Here is a 26032-nt window from a genome sequence, read left to right as displayed (position 1 = left end):
AGAGTACTTTTTATTTCCTTAATTTTAAAGTTATTGTTCGTATACTGTGGTTAGGACATTGAGAGTGACCTTGGGCTTACAAGAGAACAACTTATCCGCATGGCTCTGCTACTTGGAAGTGATTATACTGAAGGTGTTAGGTAAGTTCTGGTTCAACAGTCACAAGGATGCTGTATTCTCTTGCTTTTATGTTTTTTCTCCTCACTTTTGGGTTAATTAATTTGTGAGAATTTGGACCTGCATAACCATGGCTTGCTGTCGACAGACAGCCAACACTAGGTGATACATGTAGTATTTTCGGTTGTAATTCGTTTGAGTTGATCTATGAGCCATAAGCAGAAGTCTTACAGCTTTTTTTAACTGCAGTGGTATTGGCATTGTAAATGCTATTGAGGTTGTAAATGCATTTCCCGAGGAAGCTGGCCTAAAAAATTTCAGGGAATGGATTGAATCCCCAGATCCAACTATTTTAGGAAAGCTTGACACTCAAACTGGAGCTGGTTCGAAGAAAAGGGGGTCAAAAGCAAGTTACAATGGTGAAGATTGCTCTAAAGAGATGAATGGAGGTATTGCAACTGGTGGAGATGTTTCGGAAGGTCATGATAATAAACAGTCTACCGATGATATCCATAAGACGCAGCGTATATTTATGGATAAACATGTAATGCTCTGATTACTTTCTTTTGTTTCTTTTGGTCTTGCATTGAATGAATTACTTCACTTTTAGGCCAGCTCTTAATTTTTCTTATGTTTCTCATTCATTCATGTGCACAGAGGAATGTGAGCAAGAATTGGCATATTCCTTCATCTTTTCCAAGTGAGGCAGTCGTTTCTGCTTATGTTTCTCCACAAGTGGACAAGTCAACAGATCCTTTCTCATGGGGAAAACCAGATTTATTAGTTCTTCGCAAGTAAGTCATATTTAAAATATTCCTACTAGTTTCTATTGGGCCTTCACTTTCATTGTTATTATTATATGGGCTATAAATATAGACATCTTTTTGACTTGTTAGTAAAGATGAGCACCACAAGGCATTTTAGTCCAGGATGGTATTGGTGAATGTGTTGTCTAATGGTATATCTAAAGATATAAATATTGGATTATTTGATGCTGAAAGGGGAGATAGCATGGTTTTTGAGGTTTACAATGTGGATATTGAATTAAAACAGTAGTATTTTCACTGATTGTTATGCAAAAGTGGCCTGTTGAAGTAGCATATCATGCACCTTTGCAGTTTATGATATCTAGTGGGTGCCTGGGCCTCGTATCTGCAGTGACACCATATGCCTCTGTAGATGGTAAACTTGGTTTTACGAAAATGTTATGGGTGGGACTTGTGGCTCTACATTAAGAGTGTGTGTGTGTATGTGTGTGTTTGGGGACGTGGGGGATTAGATCCAGCAGCACATATTTACTTTCTCCATATTATCCCAACCATCCAGAAGTTGAGGGGATGAAGATATAAATTTGAGGAGTGAAATTGATATGGAGCAGTGGATGGTTGTGATGGTGAGGTACCACACCACTGCTCCATATTATATAGATGAGAATGCCACTGCTGATCTTCTGAGCAAACTGTGTACTTGCAGATTATGTTGGGAAAAGTTTGGATGGAGTAATCAGAAGGCTGATGAGTTGCTAGTGCCTGTATTAAAGGAGTATAACAAACATGAGGTCTGGCTTTTATTCCTCTCATCCTTTGTATTATTTTATGATAATCTGCTTGAATTCCATAATAATGCTATTATCCCACATATTGGTTGTTGTTTAGGCAGTATTAGAAAATTAAAAAATTATTTTGTTTGTTATGTTTCCTTTTCATTCGTAAGAAATCTATTTTCATGAGAAGAAATCAGTTGAGAATAGGCTACTAAATGTTCATATTTTTGTTGAATGAAAATGTTTCATCTTTGAGAACGTAATCATCTTACAAACCTACCTGATGCAGACCCAGCTGCGTTTGGAAGCATTTTACACTTTCAATGAGAGATTTGCAAAAATTCGTAGCAAGAGAATCAAGAAAGCTGTTAAAGGAATTACTGGGAAAAGGTCATCCGATGTGATGGATCCTCTTCCAGAGGAAGCGTCCACGAAAAGGATTAGTCCGTCTGGACCTGATAGGATCAAAGAGAACTCTTTTGTAGAGGAGGATACTATTGCTGAGAACGAATGTAGCACTTCAAGAAAATTGACTGTAAAGCAGTCAAGGAGGAAGAAGAACTCTGTACCTGTGTCAACTGAAGCAGGAGAGTCCTTGATTGAGGAAGAACAAAGACGAAGTTCTAGGAAAGGATCAAGTGGAAATGGGAGAGGGAGGGGAAGAGGAAGAGGCAGGGCAGCAGCAAAAGGAAGGGGAAAAGAAACTCCTGGACATGAATCAACTAAAACTAGCTCTAGCAATATAAACAGTTCCAATGATGAACTGGAGATGCAACTTGAAAACACAGAAAGGCTGTACGAGATGCGAGAGGTACATTTGCAGCTTTTCCATTTCAGGAAAATTACGAGGAAACTTGACATCTCGTAGATAACTGGTTATTTTACAACCACTCTAACATTCAATTTAGGAAGTTTATATCCAAAAACAAATGTGGATTTTAGCTCTCGAATTCCAGTTAGCATAGGAGATCTCTTACTTGGGAGTCGTCAATATGCTGTCTGGCTTTCTGGCCCCACATGTGGGCCCAGCCCAGCTTAATATGGTGCCGTATTCATTATTAGCTGAACTGACCTTTGCAAATACTCTACTTATTTATTTTCTTATCACTTTCTCTTCTTTTGATCAAATCTCCTTTAATCAGTCGAGAAGACCTCGGAAGCAAGTAAAATACACAGAAGATGATCCAGAGACTGCTGGACTAAGCAACCCAACTAACCAAACAGACATACAAGGCTTGGATAAGGAAGTGGAGCAAGAACCAGTTTGTGAAGACATTTGCAAAGATGCTGGTTCTAATCTCAGTCAAAAGGATGGCGAGCCATTTTCCGAAGATGGCTGCGACTACCACGAAAAGGGTGGTGGGTTTTGCTTAGATGAAGATAAGGATGAAAATGATTCACCTCAGGTAGTTTCAACGTCCACAAGATTCCCTGAAGATGTGAATGTATCTCTTGAAGATGGATTCTCTGCAGACTACCTTGCAATGGGAGGTGGGTTTTGTATGGACGAAGGTGAGCCAGATACTGAACCAGTTCAATTGTTTCCTAGTCCAACAAGAGATTTGGATGAATCAACTGGAAGGAGGGTGGACGATCTTATTATCACTGACAGTCTGAATCCTCTAAATTGCATAGTTGACCATGACTCGACTAGGGTAGGTGTATTGCAAGGAGACAGACTGCCGAAGGGGGATCCTAGTACAACTTCTACTGCTTGCTTGACTCCTATGCCTTTTCTGAGGAGAAAAAGAAGGAAGACTTGAATTTCTTGCACAGTTGCACATGGTCTCTTGCCTTCTTTTAGCATATGCAATAGTTATCTATGATTGGAAAAGAGAAAATTAGCTTTAAAGAGATTACCTGCTGGCGTTTTGAGGTTTGGTGCCTCGAGGAATGGTGTAAAAAACATTCGCAATGTACATTTTGGATCCTATGTTCTTAACAATTAACTTATTTTGGGTTGTCAACCTGGTACACAGAAATACAAAATAATTGTTTTATCCCGACTAGTCTGGATGCAGCACTGACGTTAATAACTTATTAATATGGTCCCATTCTTTTGTTTTAAAAAAAATAAGTTATAGGGTTAAGGCGGACCCCTACCTGTATCATTAATCGAAACCAAAAGTATTTCATTCCTACCTAAGAGTATGATCATTGGCGGGAGACCCAAATACAACTACGCAAGGAAAAGACCCATAAGAACTTTAGCACAGTATTAAACTCGGCGTCTTCTAGATTATATTTCCGACTAATCAATACCTTTTTGAACAGGGATTACATTATTATTATTATTATTTTGTTTTGCCCAGATACTTACTGGAATAGTGCCAGTTTAAGTGCTCAATGATCGATAATAGCCATATAGGCCAAAGCAAAGGGTACAAGTAGTTCAATCCTGAAAATGCAGAGACAAGTAGTCATGTACTGTCCCCTTCAGGAATGTCAGTGGCGAGTTCGTAGGAACTTAGCAGTTTCAAAAAATCATTTAGCAGAGGGCACTGTACTGCTATATTGGAGAGCATTGAAATCTCTGTCTGAACTCTGAAGTGGGTGGATATCTTTTTGGCAAGTCTGACTCGAAGGCGGCAGTGCGGAATTTGGCTCAGGAGTCAGGAGCAATACCATGGCAACTGAGAAGCAGATGGATAGCTAATGCAACAAGGCACAATGAGTGCGGAATCATTTACACATGGAGAGACGTGATTATAGCTTCTAACCTACCTAGTAGCAAATCGTTGAACGAGAAGTCACGTGAGCGATATGTGCATTTTTTAGGTGCCGGGTATGGTGTGTGTACTATTGGACTATTGGTTTGATTAAGCTGTAACAGACTTGTACACTATTTCTTTCATTATTTTATTCTGGCGCACATTTTTTTTTTCCAATTGTCCTCCAAACAAGATAGAATGTGCAATTGCCAAAAGTCTGTAACTACAAGAATCATAAAACTAAAATAACCGCAATATTTCATTGTATTTGTCCTTCAAACTTCCATTCCAAACTTTATTTCAGCACAGATAGATCAATATTCTCAACAAATGTTTGGGTGCAAATGTGCAATATGGTACTTGAATTGCAAGTCTTCCACTCTTCCTATGCATGACGGAACACAGTGTTCTCACATCTACATCGCTTGTCATAACATACTCCGACGCATTCTATGCATCTGATCCCACAGTCTTGGTTAGTCTTACAAGGCTTTCCCATATTTTTAAAGCAATCCTCACCAATACTTTCTGTTGATAAAGACAGAACCAAAGATGGCAGACCTGCACAAATTACAGACAATATTGTTAAGGTCTTTCTTTTACTGATTGCAACTTTTTTTGGTTAATTGACAAACAAGAAGTAGAGTACGATTGTAAGTCCATTGATTCCTTGGAGAATTAACGTTACTGATTGGCTAGTAAGTCCAGCACGAGGATAAAAGTACGTCCTTTGATGAGTGATTGTGTTCAGACAAAACATGAGATTAACTTTTATATGAAGCACAACCGAAAAGTTATAAATACACACAAAATTGTAGAATGAGAAAATTAATTTATGCATACAACTTCTTCATTTGTGTATGTACATTCTTAGCACACACTTTGAAAGCTAAAATTCAGATTTTTCAGTATTTTCGAGTACAAAAACGAGAGAATTTATATAATTTAATATCCCCACATCTAAATGGTATTAGATAAATGAAACCAAAACTAAAACCACATCTATACTTGATGCAATAAGCAAAAGAACGCAAAGGAAACCAAACTTGTTGAAGGAGGTCTTCTCCATTTCTTCTATATATGTGGTAGAGGACAAAGATTTGAGCATCATATATAAGAGAAGAAGGGAGATGATATTTCACACTACGCTGTTGGTACATATAGAAGGTCTCATAGATTTCATTTCACATTAACACTTTACATATTAGCAAATTCAGTTATAGAGATACATTGAAAACATACATCTTATTACTTATTCTTTCTCATCTTGAAGATTTTATTTGATTTAGTTGTTCTACCTAGAATGAGCTGTGTCATACTGTCATGGTTGACTATTATTCTTTTGGACTGCATTGGTGGTTCAAACGTCCAACTTCTGTTCTGGACAGCAACATCTCTAATCAACTTCACGTCTTCACCTGTGTGCTAAAAAATATAATGCATCTTCTTCGCTAGAACAATATTTGAAGAGCTATTGCTATCTTCCTCCATTTTTCAATAGTAAATTATCATTCTCGTAGTTTGTTGTAGACTTCGAACTTTCGAAGGGACGAGTTAGCATATTAGTGTCTATAACAGAAAGATCGTACTATTTTATAGATTTCTTTATCAAAGCCGTAATGGTTTCATAACATTATCTTGGGATAGAATTTAACTCCGTAACTTGAGGATCAAAAACTCAAAGAATGGAAGGATTAGAAAGAGACTGAAAGATGAAGGACAGAACTCACAGAAGTCACAGAACGCGTCTACACGAAATTGGGCCTTCGAGCCTACGTTGTTATCTGTACTATAAAGGTAGAGAGTACTAGACTCTCACTGATCTTAAACTCCATGAGCCAAGCCTAGCCCACCTGAAATGGTCCATTCATTAGTTTGCATATGGAACCGCAAGATGTCATTCCTGAATAAAATTGTTGGGATTTCAAATTGAGTTCTCATAAATTCATTAGAAATACAAAATTGATATGTGAGTTGATGCTGTTACAGTAAACTTTGTCTCAAGTACTTGTAAAAAGACCAAAAAGTATAACCAACTAATTCATTTGCGTAAAAAAAATGTTTTAACCTTCGATTTCAAACAGAGGGAGCTCAAACCACGCTTCTTCTCCTGGCGATCTCAGCAATGTGATGGCATCCAACTGTTTTAGAGAAGAGCAGCTTTAGGGTAACATCCCACTGTCTCTGGATGGAGATGGCAAAACATGGTAACCAGCATGAGTTTCTGATGGCTTTGCTGCTTACAGGAGTTGATTCTTTCTGGCTCCCTTTTCTTTCAACTATAATTTGGGTGCTAAGTAACCAAAACTGGGGTGATTGCTTATATCTCATCTTCACTGTTTGAGATCATCAGACATTGCCGACGGTATGCAATGAGTGGCGAGAATATCTAGTGTTGCTGCCTTGGCATTCTTAGTCTGAAGAACAACTATCTGCCAGAAAGTAAAAAGGGTGTGTATGAGTGTTTGTAGAGAGAGAGAGAGAGAGAGAGAGAGAGAGAGAGAGAGAGAGACCTGTTGGAACTCCAGATCAAACTTCAAATACTCGTCATTGCAGCTGTCTACCATTTTGGCCAAGTCTTTCAGATTCTTCACAGGTTTACCATTGAATTGAAGAACCTATAATACACCACGCAAGAAATTAGGTTTCGGCAACTGAAGAGTTTCAACCAGGAAACCTAGTTATGCATGAGGCATTTCTGGGAGATCTACCAACCTGAGTATTGACAATGTCCTCATACCCTATATTTATATCAGCTACAAGTACCTACAGAAATGTGCAAACACTCTCATTACACAATCCAGGACCAATACAAAGTGCATCAAGAATAAGCCATTATCACTTGGCGAAATCAAAATCAGATGCCAAAAAAATGAGAAAACAGGATACAAAATACCTGAGAAACAACCACAAGTTGCTCATCTTTTGATTGTGCCATCTCGTGCAAATGCTTTACCAATAGCTTCACCGGTGCCTCAAATTCATAATCTTTTCCATACTGTGACAAGATATTACAAAAAATTAGCACGCTTAACCAGGAGATAACTACTATTTGGTAAGTAGCACGTACTTAAGAAAAATAACAAGTTGTGTGTAGTCTTGCATTCTATTAGTACAATGACCAAATCCACACCTGGACACATGACAGATGCTACACCATTATACTTTCTAAAAAGCATAAATAACTCACAACAGATGAAAAAGGATATATGAATATATCAAAGAGTTGTTGAGAGATTTAAATCTGAAACATTTCTTGAAGACCCCAGCTTCTACATAGTTTCTTAGGATTCAAAATCTCAGTATTTCCATCTCTTACCATAAAGAAAAGCAAAGCTGAATTAGAACAATGCTCAAAAATTATCCAACTCTTGTTTTTCTCTTGCTAACTAAAATCATATCAAGGTGAGAAAAGAGAAAACACAGCTGCCCCTGGTTCAAATAATTATTCTTTTGTTACATTGGTATTTCACTACTTAATAATAAGGAAAATTACCCCGCACATTGACATGATAAGGCCTTTCATTAGGGACGGTAATGACAATGCAGTCTTAGATCAAGACCTTCCTTTTTCTTTGGATAGTGTGCTAAAGTGAGAACAATGTTATCAACCTTTAGCATGAACAGAACGAGAAACTAGCATACTTGCATATTTGCTGGTAAACAACTTCAGTTACCATAAGACCGCTTAACTATCATGAAATTTTCATGCTGTTAATTCAATTAGACTGGTACACAACTTTCCATGCATAAGCTTCCGACAATAGAAGCACTAAACAGAGATAAAGGTAAAAATGCCAAACCAAAGAAAAGAGAGAACAAGGAAGAAGCAGGAAAAACAGTGTCAAGTTTAACTCCACCTCAGAGCGAAGATACGGGACAGATACAGTTGTAAAGACGAGTCCACCAACAATGTAATACGAAGGAGGCTTTCCCTTGATGTGCGCCTGGATGAGTCGTTTTTGAGTTGCAAGATTTATGTTGAATTCAAGAATCTTTTTACTCCGGAGAACTTTAACTAAAGCATTTTCTCCAGTATATTTCTGAGAAACAAGGTAACTAAACCCAATACGCTCTCCATGCCTAAAAGGAACTGCATAGACAGCAAGAGTGAAAGTGAATGCAATGCATGTCTAGAGAAGGAAACAAAAAGAATCAGGTCAAGTGTATACAGGAATTCAAGACTACTAAGCATATCACTTTCAATATGATTTAGCTTCATACAGTAAAAATATACAAGTTATGGAATGTAAAATATATGTTTCAAAAAAAAATTGAGTAGAAACATTTGAGAGAGAGGACGGGGGGAAATTATTAATGATAATAATGCTTTATGCCTGACTATGAAGAAGTGTCAGCCTAAAGCCATTATGGTGCCCTAATGTGGTATAACCAAAGCAACATATATATCATCTGAATGATGATAAGCTAAACGCCCTGCCTTAGTGTCTTCTCAATTCTTGGAAGAAGTCGTTGAATTTTGAGGGCCTCCCATAAATTGTTCAGTACTTACTAATTCGGTGGTAATTTTCTTAAATCTGACTTTCCGTAACTTTCCCTATGCCAACTTGATCCTCGAGAGTAACAAAGACATACATCACATAAAATCTAAGTATCTACCCAACTGTGGAAGTCGAATAGAAAAGGTGCGACATTTGACCGAGTGCCCTCAAAGAAACATTGTTGCTGGGCAGTTAAATCGCTACTCGGTCGCTACTCGGCGGAGGTGCGAGTAGCGAGTAGGTCTACTCGGTCGGGGATTAATCGGGATTACTCGGGCGATTTTTTAAACCGCTACTCGGTGGAGGAGCGAGTAGCGAGTAGGTCTACTCGGTCGGGGATTAATCGGGATTACTCGAGATGTCTTAATTTTTATGTTTATATGTAGCATGTACATTGATGCTGGGCAATGTGACATACAACATGGTACCAAATTTTTGCTATCAATATGCTATAGAAATGTTGACATTGTCCATAGTTATTTGACCACTAAAGTTTCAGTCAATATCATTGTTTTTTCAATCTTTTCTTTTCTTTAACTTGTCATAGTTACAAATGCAAAACATGGGTCGCACATTTATTTTTATTTTTTTTATATTAAGTTGTCATCAAGTATTCAAGTGGGTTCTTAAAAATCATAATACACCACATAGTGTTCAGTCAAAATACACAACATAGTGTTCACTGAACATATTTTGTGAAGATTATCGGGGGGAAAAAAATCGACGTTTTGCATTTGTAAAGAGAGTGGAGAGGAGAAGAGAGTGGAGAGTGGGCGAGTGGCAGACTGGAGAGGAGAAGAGAAGGGGAAAAAAAACGTAGAGAAGAAGAGACTGGAGAGAGTGAGAGACAGAGAGAAAAAGAAAAAAAGAAAGTGGAGAAAGTGGAGAAAAAGAAAAAAACGTACCTGGAATTGGAGCTTGTTTTCACGGCTAGAATTGGAGAGAAGCTAGAATTGGAGCTTGTTTTTGCGGCTGGAGAAAAGCCCTAACTTGATTTCGCGGTTGAAAAAAAGAAAAATCTCGGTTTTCTTTTATATACCGATTTATGGTGAGTAACTCGCCCGATTCCGATTCGTCATAAATCGGCAACTCGGCCGATTACTCGGTGATTTTTGGACCCCGATCACTTATGGGGAGTAATTGGTTGGTCGGGTCGGCTAGGTACCGAGTAGCGATTCCACACCGCTGAGTACTCGCCGATTTAATAGCACAGCATTGTTGGTTAAGTTACATTATTGACCCGGGTATGTAAGCAAGATAAACGCTTCAAGTGTTTTCAACCATCTATTGTCAACTCATCTTACATGGATGCAATTTCTTGCATATTATAAAGATGTAATACCCATTGTCGGACCACATAACACACACCACGAAAAATTTAGCATTAGACCATCAGAGTCCTAAGGAAGGTAACAGTTAAGTCTTTTTATTTTTCTATCATTTCTTGGTTGTGTAATTCTAGCCCCATTCCTGAATTCCCTAGGACTATAATTTGGAAATCCAAAATTCCCTCCAACATTGCTTTCTTTGCATGGTGTGCTTTCTTGGAACGCATCCTTACCATTAATAACCTCAGGCGTCGTAAAATGTGTTTGATAAATTATTGTCAGTTGTGTTGAAAGGATGGCGAGTCTGTGAATCATGTACTTCTTTGGTGTCCTTTTTCTTGGAAAATATGGTATGCTTTTCTTTTAGAGTTTGGAATGACTTGGGTATGCCCGGGCCGTGTATTGGATTTGCTTAAAAGTTGGGGTCATAGTTCTTTCTCTTCTTTTGGAAATCGCATGTGGAGCTTATTACCTTTTGCGATCCTATGGGGCATCTGGCTAGAGCGAAACCGTCGTCACTTTGATGGCATCTCAATCTCGCTTAAGAAGACAATTCTCTTGATAAAAGTTTTGTTATTTCGGTAGTCTAAAGTCTTCAAAGAGTTAAGAGAATGTTTTTTTTGAGTCTTTTGTAGCTAGATAGGATCGTCTTATGTTCTTAGACATGGGGTGACGGTGCATGTGTTGGGGTTATTTTTCTCATGTTTTGTTTCATCTCTTGTAAATATTTATTTTTCGGTTTTTCTCTTGTAATGTAGGCCTTCTAAACCTACTTTTCTTTATTAATGAAATATCACTTTTACCGAGTGTGTTAGCCTATTTTGTGACGACCGAGGTGGCATGCTCGTTGGCCAGAAGTAAGATAAGAGAGCGGAGGCGCGAAACACCAGATCGTGTCCGCGGCACCCTAAAAGGGGACAGGCCGTACAGGAGGATGTGAGAAAAAGTGCGGTCAGAGTCAAAGAAGAGGCAACTTAGTGGAGAAGGAACGGGGGGTACAGCAGCAAGGCCGCGGAACCCTAAGAGGATAGGTGTTCCAGTGTAGACTAGAGGATGGGAGAGAGATCAACGGATAGGAAAGAAGGGAGAAAAATATAAATAGGAACAGTAGAGGGAAAGGAAAAGAGGAGGAAAAAAGAAAAAGAAAAAAGAGAGAGAGTGAGGGAGAGAGTATTAGGACATTGGATCTTAGAGGTTGTAATTTGTGTTCATACATTTGGCGCCGTCTGTGGGGACGAGGTAGGTCCACGATTTGGAAAGTTGCAAAAGATGGCTCCAGCTAAGAGAGGAAGAGGTAGAGGAAGGCTGACGAGAGAGGAGGCCGTATAGAACGAAACAGCGAGTGTGGAAAACATAGAGGTGGGGGAAGAGGAAGTCGAAGATTCAGTGGCTAAGGCAACTAGGTTGCTTCAGGAGGAGGTAGGTAAACTTAGAGAAGAAAATGAGGAGTTGAGGAGAGAGAGAAGGCACTCAGGAAGGAACGGAAACCGCCGTACCTGCGGGTAGTGAAGTGGAAGTGCAAGGTGAGGATCTTCGTCAGGAAGCCGGAAGGAACCATGCAGGAGGCATTACCATGGAGATGGTGTAGACAATGATCGAAAGAGACAGAGAGGCTAACCGCGCTGTGGAAAAGGAAAAACACGGGGCAGCCAAGAAAGTGGTGGACGGCTGAATCGAATCCAGCGCCTCGGTCACGGAATTCAGAGGTACCCAAGAGGTTTACGCAGCCGTGGTTTGAAAGGTATGACGGAAAAGGAGATCCGGCGGACCATTTGCATCACTTCCGACAACAGATGCCGCTGTGGCAAGAGGCGAAGTATGATGGCCTCCGTTGCATGATGTTTCCTGCCAGTCTAAAAGGGGAAGCCTCGGACTGGTATTACCGGTTGGCATCACGGAGCATTCAAAGGTTCGAGGAGTTGGAGCAAGCTTTTGTGGGCCACTTCATCCATCAGAAGGAGAGGGTAGTGGACATAGCGGATCTCTTTAATGTCAAGCAGAAGTCCGCAAAGACACTCAGAGATTTCCTATGCAGATTCAAAGAAGAGACGCTGAGGGTGGAGAGTTTGGATGAGCGCACCGCGGTCATAGCATTCCAACATGGATTGAAACAGGGATAATCAGTATCGAAGATTGAAGTCACCACCTTGCATGCTTTGTAATTGAAGGTAGAAAGATACATACGCTACGAGGACATTTTGCGGAGAAATAGTAAGGAGCCCAGGAAATCCGACAAGTCAGTGCACGCCGTGGCCGCGGAGGATAGGAGGGACAGAGACAGGGCCGTGGCACGGGACGGAGTAGCTTCTGGGGAGGCCCGAGGTCGGAGAGGAGAGAGAGCCCAAGCGGAACAGGGGAGAGAAAACCTTATCGCGATATGGACATGACTCCACTGAACAAGCCGTTGGAGGAAGTCCTGCCCCTGATCAAGGGACAACGACATTACAAAGAACCGCGGAGCTCACCTAAGGAGATAGAGGGTAAGCCGTTTTGTGCGTACCATCAGGTCAGGAATCATGCTACCAATGAATGCTTTGCTTTACAATGGCTAGTGGAGAGAATGATTGGGAGAGGACAGCTGAAGGAACATATCAAAGAAATTCAGCCGGTCGAAAGGGTTCTAGCTGCGGCGCGTAATCACGGCACTATAAATGTCATATATTCAAGCGAGAAACGAAGGAAAGGAACATAGGGGGATAAAAGAGAAAAAACGTACCGGTCTGCGGCGGATAAATGAAGTGGTGAGTAGTCCGCGGCGGTTCAAGGGTAGCAAAGGAAATGGCGGGATAGAGTTCTCACGAAGAATTTGGAGTCGATGAGCTCACCCACGAAGATCGCTACCGGTGATTACCATAGCGATGGGGAATTACATGGTGAATAGTGGGCCGATAGATCGCGAAAGTTCGATTGGATTTCTTCGGAGTGCGATGGAAGAAATGGGCATAGAAAGGGAGCAGATGAAGCCTCCGCAGACTAACTTGTTCGGGTTCAATGGCAGCATGACTGAGCCATTGGGGGAACTAGTACTGCCGGTGACCGTTTTCCCCAAGTTTATGATAGTGGACACTAACTCGCAATACAACACGATCCTGGGAAGAAAGTGGATTCATGAGATGAAGGCAATCCCCTCTACTTATTACCAGGTGATCCGTTTTCCGACGAATGGGGGAATGTACGAGATAAGGGTTGATCAAGTCGCGGCTCAGAACCTCCACCAGATAACAGTGAGGGATCTTGTCCGCGTACCTTGTGGCGAGGCACCGGAGACAGGGGACAAGCTAGCATAGCAATTACAGACCGCGGCCGAAGAAAAGAGGCCGCTCGTCGGGGGCAAGACCATGGATGAGATTGAGATTGAGATTGAGATTGTGAACATCGGAGTGTCCGAGGAGGAGAAGTTTGTGAATGTGGGGGCAAGCTTGTAGGAGGATTGGAAAGCGAGACTGAGTGCCTTGTTAGCTGAAAACAGCGATGTATTTGTATGGACGATCGAGGATCTGGTGGGATTGGACCCGGAGTTCGCGTGTCATAGATTGCATATGCAGGAAGGGGCCCGCCCAATCCAGCAGAAAATGAGAGGTATGAAACCACAATATGCGCAAGGAATTCGAGAGGAGGTAAAGAAACTCAAGGATGCGGGTATCATCCGCGAATGCAAGTTCATTGAATGGCTGTCGAATGTGGTGGTGGTGCCTAAAAAGAATGGGAAAGTAAGAATGTGCGTGGATTTCACGGAAGTCAACAAGGAATGTCCGAAAGATTGTTACCCGATGCCGCGGATAGATGAGTTGGTGGATCGTACTGCAGAGTATAAGTTCTTCTCATTCATGGACGCATCGATGGGCTACAATCAAGTGATGATGTACGGCCCGGATAAAGACGGCGTTCATAGTGGAAGAAGGAACGTACTGTTACACCAGGATGCCCTTCGGTTTGAAGAATGCGGGGGCAACATTTCAAAGAGTGGGGGAGAAGATGTTTGAGAGTAAGATCAGAAAGCGGATGGAAATTTATATAGACGACATGGTGGAGAAGAGTATGACTGAAGACGAGCATTTGGCGGGACTAAAGGAGACATTCTCTATACTATGGAGGCACAAACTGATGTTGAATCCAGAAAAGTGTACATTTGGGGTGACATCCGGGAAGTTCCTGGGGTACATAGTCACGTACCGCGGAATAGAAGCCAACCCAGATCAAATAAGGGCATTGTTGGAAGTGCTCTCTCCGCAGAACGTGAAAGAGGTTCAACGGCTGGCCTGTAGGGTTGCGGCATTCAATAGGTTCATATCTAAGTCCTCAGATAAGTGCTGACCCTTGTACTTGCTATTGAGAAGGACGACTGACTTTCAGTGGACCGAGGCATGTGAAAAGGCTTTCCAGGAGTTGAAAGAATACTTAGGCAGGGCCCCAATCTTGTCGCGGCCAGGGCAGGAGGAGAAGTTGTACTTATACTTACGGGTGTCGGAGGGTGCAATCAGTTCAGTGTTGATCAGGATAGTGGACAAGGCAGAAAGACCGGTGTACTTCCAAAGCAAAACGATGTTGGACGCCGAAACAAGATATAGTAAGATTGAGAAGTATGCCTTGGCTCTGGTCTTCTTGACACTCAAGTTGAAACCCTATTTCAAACTTGCCACTCAAACAGGCATTGAAGGCAGAGAAATCGGGGAGAATGTTGAAATAGGCTGTGCTGCTGAGCTCGTATGACATTGAGTACCAAACCAGAACCGCGGAGAAGGCCCAGGCAATGGCAGAATTTCTGGCCGAGTTCCCAACCGAGGACCCCACATGGGGGGAGGAGATGGTCATGGAACAGGAGGCAAACCCGAGCCAAGACCCCCTGGACCCGTGGGACATGCGAAACGGATAGAGGGTCTTCGCAGACGGGTCATCTACTGACACGGGTAATGGGATGGGGGTGGTGCTAGTCACCCCCGATAATGCTCGCCTGGAGCTGTCAATGAAACTGGGGTTTGCTGCTTCGAATAATGAATCAGAATATGAGGCGGTGATAGTAGGGTTAGACTTGGCCAGAGACCTGGGCGTGCAGGAGCTGAGAGTATATTCTTATTCGAACTTAGGGTGTGTTTGTTATGATGGAAACATTATGGAAAGGAAAGGAAAATAAGAGTGGTCCACATTTTCCATAGTTTTTAAGGCGTTTGTTTACCCATGGAAAGGAAATGAGTTTTTCCATATGGAAACAAAATCATAGAAATGGAAAAGGTTTTGTGTCCTTAGCTAACCCCTAAAAATTTTGTGGAAAAAAAAGGAAAGGAAATAGATAGATAGGGACTTACTACTAATACACCCACGACCCAACAATACAATTATTCATTTCCATAGCTTTTGCAAACAAACATGATTATTCCTTTCCCCAGTTTTTACTTTCCTTTCCCCAGTTTACCAAACACATACCATTTAAAATTATTTCCTTTCCATTCCATTCCATAGTGTACCACCTATTTTATTTCCTTTCCTTTCCATGAGTTAAAATTTAACAAACACACCCTTAGTGGTAAGTCAGGTCAATGGGGGGTTCACGGCCCGATGTCCTAGGATGGCTAAATACTTAGAGGTGTTGTGGCGGTCGGGCCGCCGAGAAAATCGGTTTCGTTCATCCGAGCCTCGGGAGAGAACGGACATGCCAACATACGGCATACGCGCGCGTGGTTCTACTAGGGGCAGAGGGCAGATCCATTGAAGTCCGGGTGCTAAGTAAACCAAGCATTGCAGAGGACCAGGGGGTGTGGTCAGTCACTGAGCAAGAGCCCGGGTGGGTGGAGTCCATCAAAAGTTACCTTACGGGGATAGAAATAGAAGACAAGGGGGAAAGGAGGAGAATAGAACAGAGATCACGGAGATACATTCTGCTAGATGGTGAATTATATCGGTGAGTGTCGATGAGACCCTCTCCGAAATGCCAGGACCGCATGAGAAGGTGCAAGAGGTATTGGGTGAGGTTCACGAAGGAGATTGTGGAAAATTTCACTCACCGGGAAGGACAACGGCTTCATCTACCGCTATCGGGGGTACTTTTGGCCTCACATGAAAAGGGGACGCCACCGAGTATGCCAAGAGATTCGAAATGCGGATCTTTCGGCGGGCCGATACATGCTCTGAGAACCATCTGCACAAAGTTCTCGGCCCATGGCCGTTCGCTATGTGGCGTTGGATGTCGTCGGACCTTTGCCTATGGCCAGCGGGAAAAGGAGATTTATGCTAGCCGTGACCGATTACTTCACAAAATGGGTTGAGGGTGTGGCTCTGCAGCAGGTGAAAGAGGAACAGGTGAGAAAATTCTTGTGGGAGAATATAATATGCAGGTTTGGGCTGCCGCATACCATCATCGCGAATAATGGAACTCAGTTCACAGGGGGAAAGGTGAGAGCCTTCCTCCAAGCCTTCAAAGTGAAGCAAGATTTTTATGCCCCTTACAATCTAGAGGGGAATGGTCAGGCACAGTCCTCTAACAAAGTGATAATGGATAACCTGAAGAAAGAGTTGGAGAAACGCATGAGGATGTTAGGCGGATAGGTTACGCGTGTAATCGTGGGTAGACGTATCGCGACGACACATGAACATCTACAGGGGAATCCCCGTTCGCGATGGCCTATGGGGTAGAGGCAGTGATCCCTGTGGCGATGATGGCATCGACAACTAGATACAGAGCTGTGGAAGCGGGGATTAATGAGAAAATATTGGCGGGGGAGTTGAACCTTACTGAGAAAAGAAGGGACACCGCTCGCATCAGACTGGAAGAATACCACAGGAGGCTGCAGAGACAGTACAACAAACGTGTGAAGCCACGGAAGTTCATGGTTGGTGACCGAGTGCTTCGGAGGGTGACCCTATCCACCAAGGAGGAGACAGACGGGAAGCTAGGTCCCAACTGGGAGGGACCTTATCTTGTGTGGTGGTTTGGGACGCCGAGGAACCCTGAGGTTCGCGAGACTACACTAGGGAGGACATCAAGCGGCCGTGGAACATCCGGATGTTGAAGAAATCCTATGAGTAACTTAGTCATTAGTTTATCTTTGTTGTGTTCAAAATTAAAGAAAAGTGTATTTGCTTCATCTGCGCTTTGTAATGATGTTTTGAATTAGCTAATATGTCAATGAAAGTAATAGCAATCTTCATTCATCTGATGTATGGATATTCGTTTATGCGTGGTTTAGGCCAAAGGCAGCGGACAGGTGGTTCCAGGTGAAAAGCAATCTGGTGGCCCACTCAGTGGCCCGGGATACTCAGTGGCCCTCAACCGCTCCACGGTCAACTTGGGGAGCATACTCAGCGGCCCTCAACATCTCCAAGATCAACTTGGGGGCACACTGAGTGGCCCGGGCATACTCAGCGGCCCTCAACATCTCCAAGGTCAACTTGGGGGCATGTTGAGTGGCCCGGGCATGCTCAGCTGCCCTCAACATCTCCATGGCCAACTTGAGGGCGCGTTGAGTGGCCCGGGCATGCTCAGCGGTCCTCAACATCTCCAAGGTCAACTTGGGGGCACGCTGAGTGGCCCGGGAATGCTTAGCGGCCCTCAACATCTCCAAGGTCAACTTGGGGGCACGCTGAGTGGCCCGAGCATTCTCAGTGGCCCTCAACATCTCCACGGTCAACTTGGGGGAACGCTGAGTGGCCCGGGCATGCTCGGCAGCCCTCAACCTCTCCATGGTCCACTTGGAGGCGCGCTGAGTGGCTCGGGCATACTCAAGGGCCCTCAACATCGCCAAGGCCAACTTGGGGGCACGCTGAGTGGCCCGGGCATGCTCAACGGCCCTCAACGCCTCGAGGGTAGCGTTGAATAAAGGGTTAGGTCAGACAAACGAAAATATAATGCAAAAGAGTCAACAAGTGCGGAAATAAAGGCACTCGGTACGCAAAAATAGATATATCTATCACCCAGTTAATTGGGGGCAAAGTGTTTTACTAGAAACGCATTCGTCCACCGCTTGCTGGGACTACCCAGAAATCCAAGCCCGCAAGTTGTAACAAAAAGAAATTGAATTCGTAGAAGTACATGACCAGAAAGATAAACAGTTAAAGCTGAACACAGGCAAGTGTCACTTGGGGTCCTCCGAGGCATCCACCGGCAGTCGATCCTCCTCCGCTGCCTCAGTGACTTCATCCACATCTATAAGGGAGGATGACACGCCAGGCTGGACAGCAGCCTCAGGGGTCCAGAGCGGGAGAGGCGACCGCGGAGTCAGGAGGGGCAGTGGTCGGTGGTTGGTCAGGAAGAAGATGCCCAGCTGCGATGAGGGCTTCTAGCTGTTGCCTCAGCTCCCTGGCTATCTTTTTAGAGGCCAAGGTTTTGAAATGTTCTGCGGCATCCTTCAGTGATTGTTCAAGGTCCTTCTTAGCCGCGGTCCTATCCGATTCCCTCTGTCGCTCCAACTGAAAGGTGATGCCAGCCACATAATCTTGATGCGCTTGTTCTACACGCTAGAGCTCCTTGTGGTGTTTGATGGCTGAAAGACGGGCATCATCTCTCTCGGCCTCCATTTTTGCATACTTGGCCTTCCATCCTTTGGGCCCGTGGATTTCCGCCTTCACCATCTCAAGGGCATCCAGGGTGTTGGTAAGACCGCAGATAACATAGCCCACATCAAGGCTCAGCTGAAAAAGGGAACAAAATTAGGGAGAAGTAAGTAGTAAAGGAGAAAAGGGGAAAAGGGGGGGAGGCATACCCTCTCCCATCCAGTATAGATCGCAGCCTTGTGGGAGGCAAAGGAGCCGGAGTCCTCATAAGCTTGGTCCCGCGGGAGATGGGAGCTGAAGAATAAAGAGGCGGCTACCGCATGGTTGTCTAGCGCGGAGTCCCTTGTTGTGATGTCACGGTCCCTAGCCTTGAATTGAGGGTGCCAGAGTTCGATTGGCCCCGAAGGCAGGGGACCGATGGGGACGGCCTCTTTCCCGGGATGGCGTAAGGGGGTTGCCGGCCGTGGTGAAGCTGACCGAGAAGTAGCGGGCTTCGAGGTTGAAGCGGTGGTCTTGGCCTTCTTGGCAGGAGGACCCTTGGCCGCGGTGTTGGAGGGAGCCTCACCCTCAGAATCACTCTCCCAGAGCTTAAGTTTGGAGACGTCCATGTTGGCAGTAGGAGCAAAGTCGTCCTCCCAATCAGCTATGGAAGAATAGGATCGGGGAGTAGGGTCGAATGGGCTATTTCGGGGAACCAACGGGGGGCCTTCAAAGATCGAAGCCCGCGACGCAAAGAGCTTGACTGTGAGATATTTTGGTGGTGAACCCAAAAGACCGATGGACCGGGCGCTTGCGTCGCCGGCTTTTAGGTGGAGAGAGTTTGGGTTTCCTCTCTTTGGGCGGCGGAAGAAGGTACAAAAGACCGCGGTACTTTCCGATATCTTTAAGGGAAGGGTCTAGAAGGAGCGGGCTGCCCTTGTCTGGGGTCAATGCCGAGGATGTTGCACTGGCCATCTCCTAAGCCGCAGAGTCTGTCGAAAATTTCAAAGGAAACACCTGCGTACACGTGGGAGTGCGAGTCCGGGGCCTAACCTGAAACATAGAAGAATAAACTGGTTAAGAAAGGTATCACCTTAAGGGCAAACACAACAGCTAACTAAACTCACCGTGATCAATGAAATGGGAGTGTCTAAGGGACAGCTTTGGAGGGAGATCCGCAGAAAGGAAATTCCCGGACACATACAAAAGTAGTGGTGCCACACCTTGTCAGAGGTGGTAACACGGATAACAAAGGACTTCTTCTGCGGGCGCACGCAGAACGATTGATATCCTATACTCCCAAGCTTGGTGCTCTTTTTTATGAAGTAATGAGCCGTGATATCATGCAGGCCAATCCGCGGAGTATTCATTCTGTTGTAATAGTTGGCGGCATACATGATACGCCAGAAGTTGTCAATGCCTTTACACGGCGGGATGTTGAAGTGATTGCAGACTTCAACGTCCAGTAAGGATAGGGGGAAGCGGATCCCAACGGCGATTTGCCCCACAGTAGCTACTAAGCATCCGGGCCGCGGTGGAACCAAGTGGGGAAAGTGGGTGACACCTGGTACGTGCTCTAACACCACGTCTCCCGGGATGCCATATGCGGCTTGAACGGCGGCCAAGTTGGGCCTCCGATAATGAGAAAGCTGGGGAGGGAGCGTTGAGGGTCTCCCTAAGGTAGAAGGAGCTGCGGATGAGAGAGTAGGCCCCGAAGAAGGGGACTCCGACCGGTCTGTGGTGGGTCCAGCCGGTTCAGATTGTGCGGTGGAGTCAGCAGATCTGGAGGAAGAAGCCCTAGATCCGCCAGATCTGGTAACGGAGGAGCCACCAGAATGGGAGTCCGACATGGCAGTGACTAGTGTGTAATGGTGAGTTAGGTTTGGGATCGCAAAAAGCACACAAGGGCAAAGGAAGTGAACAGAGGGGGGGAAATAAACGCATGTAGCAAAAGAAAAAAAAAAAAAAAAATGCCTATAAACGAAAAGAGAGGAGAGGAAAGCACAAACCTGATGAGGGAGAAGCTGAACCAGATGATGATCTATGATGGAGCGAGTGCAAGAGAGACGGACAGCTCGCCGGAAGAAAAGGAAAGAAGGAGGTGGATGGCTTAGGGGCTAGAGAAAATGGGAGACAGTTGCAAGGAGCTGGAGAGGAAAGGTTGGAAGTGGGAAAGACAAAGGGGGAGCAAAGAGTTTTATTTTAGGCGGGAAAAGAAAAGGCAAGGGTAGAAGTGTAAAAAACATGGAAAAAGTGAGCCACACGGGGAGAGACGCGTGTTCGCACAAAACTCGAGGAGGCAAAGGTGGTGGCGCGTGCGAGGAGAGGCACGTGCTATGAGACACGTGTTCGGTGACCCAAGGTTCAAAGCGAGCGTGGGAGCAGGGATGTCAGATGCAATGATGCTTCAGAGGTCAGCGACAGGTCCTAGGATGGGACATCACCTCAAGGGATTAGCTGGCGAGTCTCGACCCGCGGACCCAAGCGGATCCGAGGGCCGAGAGGGGGCATCTGTGTTAGCCTATTTTGTAACGACCGAGGTGGCATGCTCGCTGGCCAGAAGTAAGATAAAAGAGCGGAGGTGTGAAGCACCAGATCGTGTCCGCGGCACCCTAAAAGGGGACAGGCCGTACAGGAGCATGTGAGAAAAAGTGCGGTCAGAGTCAAAGAAGAGGCAACTTAGTGGAGAAGGAACGGGGGGTACAGCAGCAAGGCCGCGGAACCCTAAGAGGACAGGTGTTCCAGTGTGGACCAGAGGATGGGAGGGAGATCAACGGATAGGAAAGAAGGGAGAAGGATATAAATAGGAATAGTAGAGGGAAAGGAAAAGAGGAGGAAAAAAGAAAAAGAAAAAAGAGAGAGAGTGAGGGAGAGAGTATTAGGACATTAGATCTTAGAGGTTGTAATTTGTGTTCATACACCGAGCAAAAAAAAAAGTAATGGCAATGACTAAGGAAATATTGATCCCTCCTATTCCTATTTTGTTTTCTTGACTAAAAGAATTCATTCAAGTTACATCTCTTGGGAGCCGAACTTTAAGACGACGTTCATATGGTATTTCAATTCCCTCATTTCATGTTCTTGAGTTGACACTCGTCTTGAACATTTCATTAGATATATATGTTCAGGACAATTATGTGTATCAACGATCTGGTTAAATGGAGGTCGCACTTTCAAGTCATTTCAGTTCAGCCTTATCTAACAAAAGACAACTGTTCACCACCTTCTCCAGTTGAATAGTAGCACCTTATTTGTTTACTCAAGTGGAACACGATAGACTAATCGAACCTAAGGAAAAGATTCATCATGAACGCCGAAGCATTAACCTAACCTCGCAAGCTAGAAAGAAACTCAATGAGACAATTTTCATCACTTAAGTGAAAACAAATGGATAAAGAATAGGAAGAAGGTAAAAAATAACAACAAGGAGCAACCAGCATACATAAGAATAAGATCAAAATGAATTATTAAAAAAAAACTAAATAAGAAAATCTTACCTGTTCCATCATTTGCAATATCAATTTCATCAAAACTAAGGATAATATCAGATGGCTTCAGAACATGAAACTCAGGAGCAGTAGGCTCAATTCTTCTTATACGAACACCTTTTTGATCTGAACCCATTCCCATTGCCATGCGCAAATCAGGATTTTCCATCTTCTGCCACTCGATCCCAAGAGCTGGGAAGCCTGAATATATATACAAAGGCTTCAGGTTTTAAGCCCCCAAATAATAACAGTAACAATAATAATGTGAACCCCTTCTCCAAGGAGGAGAAGAAGTTGAGGGCATAATTAACAATCACAGAAGGGAAAAGGAGAAGGAACAAACCCAAGTCATTTCCACAAATGAAACCTACCTGTATATCCTCCATTCTTCTCATAGTCTTGAATGAAGTGCTGAATAACAGGGGTTGGGATGACATAACCTATATTCTCCACATCTTCATGTTTAAGGGACTGAAATGCAATTCCCACACAATTACCCTTGTTATTAAATGCCGGACCACCAGAATTTCCTGAGTTTATAGCTGCATCAATCTGTAATCACAGCTCAAAACAGTTTCTGAGGTTATAGCAGAAAGAATCACATTGTTAAGACAGTAGGAGAGATGGAGAATAATTGATAACTAATTCTGTCACCTGCAATCCCAAAAGTTCTGTGGAACCATGGACATATGACAAAATCTCCATGCGTGACACAACCCCACTTGTCACAGAAATTGTGTCTCCTCCTATTGGATAGCCCACAACAGTCACAGCATCTTGAAGTGCAGGCAATGGGCCGAACTCCACGGGTAACACACCTTCCCAGAAATCATTGTCTTCAACGGTTAACAGTGCTGTGAATATATCAATATAAACAACATATATAAGGAAACATACAGTACTATATCATCAAAGGAAAATTCTCAAGTTACACTACAAAGTAACACTAGGTATGTATAAACGGATTCTCCACATTCTCTTTTACAGCGACAATACAACTACCAAAGATAGTAGCAGATTTACAAAGAGGTAATCTACAAAGTATACCTCCCACAATGAGTCAAAATACATAGTTATCCGATCCCACTTACACTCATATTCCTAGAATCCAAACTCCTTTAAGTACACACTACCCCTAGCCTAATCGTACAAGAACTCCTTAATTTCCTCCATAATTACATGTTCATGTTTCCTAAAATTCTTCGATTGCACTCTTTCCAAATACTCACACTACGCTCGGCTTGACTACCTTAAAGGTAACCTCACTATATCTAGCATTTCTACCAGTCCAAAAAACAATTGATCGAAAAGAGCCTCGAATTCCAGCATGAGACACTCTGTATCGTTTGAGGATTCAAATAGTAAAATATATAAATTTTTCCCAAGGATATAGACTGCTGTTTGGATCACCGACTCCAAATTCCTGCAAAGTGGAGATAAAACAGGAGAGAAAGAGACTACACAGAGGAGAGACGGGGATACGGTTGAACATCACTACGCTGCAGGCAAATAATAAATTAAACTCCTACATTTAGCAAGTTGTTTTCCTAATCAATTTCCTGCAAACATGGAGATGTACAGCTTTCACCTTATTCTCTCTCCTTCTCTCCTAATTTATCTTATCTCAACCTTCCTGATATTTGGATTTATAAACCCATGCACACTCTCACAATGGAAAGCTATTTTCAGCTTTTCCACAGCCAGCGGAAAGCTCCAAGTCATTTAGCATATCTAAAGGAACAGATCCAAGCTAAAGTTATGTGGCCAAGGCAACCAAGCTCAATAATTAACCACTACGACTCCAAAGATTATGTACCCTCAAACAGCGTTAAACCATAACAGCAAAAGTATCTAATTATTTGTGGCCATATATAGCAAAATATTCACTGCTCGAATATTGCCACGCTTTAAACTTTGGCTTACATATGCCCTTTGCGTGAAAAAAAACTGCTCAAATCAGAGAGAGGTTGACAAAGGGTGTTGTCTAAGACTATGGGTGTGGAAGATTCATGCACCAGTTCAGGAGCACGTTGGACTTTAGACTTTTAAAGTGCTAACATGAAAAATCTTCTTTTGACAAATAGAAAATATCATTTCATCGATGTGAACAGACGATACATCAGGCAAAGAGGAGGAGAGCATATAGACTCCACCTCAATATACCTTAGCAAGACCAATAGCTTCACAATGAGCTTAAGTCTAAAGTCTACACTTTAAACAGTTTACTTAATAAAACTGTATGATAATTTCCTGATCCCCTACAAAAAGCACCAATTGGAAATAGCTTTATATTTCCAGTTGACACTTGTATCATCAAGCATTTCTTGTCATAAATTTCCATCCGCAGCAATGTTGCTTCATCAAATAACTTAAGCATCGTCAATTTTTATAATCGTCAAACAATGGCAACAGGTGTCAATATACAGCTCTCACTAGACAGGAAATCTTTGTCATCTCCACTGTCCAAGACATTAACTTCCAAGTGTATAAATCTCCTGCCCACCCGAAATGGACAGAAGATTCCAAAAGAAGTATATTAATCCACCATCATTATCGAAGTGTTGCTGATTACATACATTTTCAGGAATTACTCTTTGTTTCCTTAAATAATCCGCACTCAAAGTCTGTCCCAAGACTATAGCTCACATTAGTAATAAAACTTGGGGAGGAGCAGATCACTTGCAAATGCATCTCAGAGAAAAGTAGGAATCAACCAATTAGCACAGACGCAGGAGTTTCTGAACAGAAACCAGGCTGCATCAACCAAATATTTATCTACAACATCTATGAAAATACTTCAAGACTGAAATCACACTCCACTCTACCTTATATGCTTCCCATGTGATCCTCATTAAACCACACCTTTTCTTTTCAAAGCGAAAATAGCTGACAAAATGAATATGACAAGGTCGTCCCATAATACATGCTTTCAATATGTTGCCTGAAACATTTTTTAACATTTGATTATGACACTACGAGAAACCTAAACATAACACTACATAAGCCTCCTTAATAAGTCAAGATAACCGACCACCCTCTTTTGTTCCCCGCTAATGTTCTTCCACAATTTATTACCTACTTCTAAAACGCGCCCAAACCATTTCATGGACAAACCAAACTTTTTCCTCCCTAATGTGTTCAAGACTCATAATCACATAGTAGGGATAACTCAATAATGATTCATTTATTCATACCATCTTTAAGCTACATAAATTACCACACTAAAGCTAAAAACTTTGCATCAAAACAATTAGTAATAATATTATAATTATTATCATTACCTATATCACATTCAGTCCCAATAGCTAGTACATTGGCCAAGTACTTAGTGTCGGAGCCGCGCTTCTTAAGCTTAACTTGAGTAAAATGCTCAACAGAATGAGCATTGGTCAAGACTCTTTTCCCATTGATAATGAAGCCACTACTACTAGAACTATACTGCCTTTTCCTTTGCCATGGTAATGAAAAATTAGGTTCTGTATGTACACAAAACACTTTGACTACTGCATCCATTGATGGCATTACTTTTTCCACAACATAATTATTAACATCCCCATTGCTCTCATTCTTGTTTTGTTGATGGGAGTGTTTTGGGAGTTTTTTTGGTGGTCTGCCACGTGTACTGCGGCGTGTAATGGGTTCGATGATTTCTACGTTGTTTAAGGAGAATACTTGTTCTTCCTCGTTTTCGATTTCGTTAGTTGTGCTTTCTGGTGGGGTCGGGGATTTCGGTTTTCTTCCTCTTTTTTTTACCATTTTTTTTTTTTTTTTTTTTAGGGTTTTGGCCTTTGGGGGTTTGAGGGGGATGGTGGTCAGGACTCAGGACCCAAAGTATATATCTATGGTAATAAATTGGATTTTTTGTAATTTTATTTAAGTT

At 43.0% G+C, this 26032-nt stretch overlaps 2 protein-coding genes and 1 long non-coding RNA gene across 9 annotated transcripts in view; 1 reads left to right on the top strand and 2 right to left on the bottom strand.

Moving 5' to 3' along the window:
- UVH3 (5'-3' exonuclease family protein) overlaps positions 1-3663 on the top strand; it is an 11081-nt gene extending 7418 nt beyond the window's left edge. For both annotated transcript variants that reach the window (XM_086597954.1, XM_086597959.1), the window contains exons 10-15: positions 55-140; positions 367-661; positions 775-911; positions 1591-1675; positions 1950-2471; positions 2803-3663. In XM_086597954.1, the coding sequence (XP_086454080.1) occupies positions 55-140; positions 367-661; positions 775-911; positions 1591-1675; positions 1950-2471; positions 2803-3423 (1746 nt within the window). In that variant the 3' untranslated portion in view covers positions 3424-3663. The remainder of the gene's footprint in view (positions 1-54; positions 141-366; positions 662-774; positions 912-1590; positions 1676-1949; positions 2472-2802) is intronic.
- On the bottom strand, positions 2986-26032 carry DEG9 (DegP protease 9). Of its 6 annotated transcripts, XR_015215975.1 has the most exons (12): positions 25434-26032; positions 22807-23006; positions 22524-22704; positions 22162-22353; positions 8232-8464; positions 7268-7369; positions 7087-7137; positions 6885-6989; positions 6440-6803; positions 6102-6274; positions 5670-5789; positions 2986-4932 (listed from the first exon to the last, which is right to left on the bottom strand). XR_015215975.1 is itself a non-coding variant. In XM_086597966.1 (9 exons), exons 1-9 carry the CDS (start codon positions 25906-25908, stop codon positions 6705-6707), a joined length of 1638 nt encoding a protein of 545 aa, XP_086454092.1. In that variant the 5' UTR covers positions 25909-26032; the 3' UTR covers positions 6276-6704. The 6 variants fall into 6 exon arrangements, 1 of the variants encoding a protein (XP_086454092.1); XR_015215974.1 differs by having other exon boundaries at positions 5670-6274; XR_015215972.1 differs by lacking the exon at positions 5670-5789.
- Positions 18093-22155, bottom strand: LOC147523254 (uncharacterized). Its single transcript, XR_015215977.1, has 2 exons — positions 18895-22155; positions 18093-18823 (listed from the first exon to the last, which is right to left on the bottom strand). It is a non-coding gene; the product is annotated as an uncharacterized LOC147523254 (long non-coding RNA).

This window comes from Coptis chinensis, chromosome 1 (genome assembly GCF_015680905.1).
Source record: "Coptis chinensis isolate HL-2020 chromosome 1, ASM1568090v1, whole genome shotgun sequence".
Taxonomy (NCBI): domain Eukaryota; kingdom Viridiplantae; phylum Streptophyta; class Magnoliopsida; order Ranunculales; family Ranunculaceae; genus Coptis; species Coptis chinensis.
This window is presented reverse-complemented; position numbering and strand designations above follow the sequence as displayed.

What these genes read in the sequence shown, in the direction of transcription:
- DEG9 (XM_086597966.1), bottom strand. Translation starts at nt 25,908, where the DNA reads ATGGTAAAAAAAAGAGGAAGAAAACCGAAATCCCCGACCCCACCAGAA. An exon ending in AACTTGTGGTTGTTTCTCAG is followed by an intron (nt 7,138 to 7,267) that starts GTATTTTGTATC and finishes ACATTTCTGTAG; the next exon opens with GTACTTGTAGCTGATATAAA. An exon ending in AGGACATTGTCAATACTCAG is followed by an intron (nt 6,990 to 7,086) that starts GTTGGTAGATCT and finishes GGTGTATTATAG; the next exon opens with GTTCTTCAATTCAATGGTAA.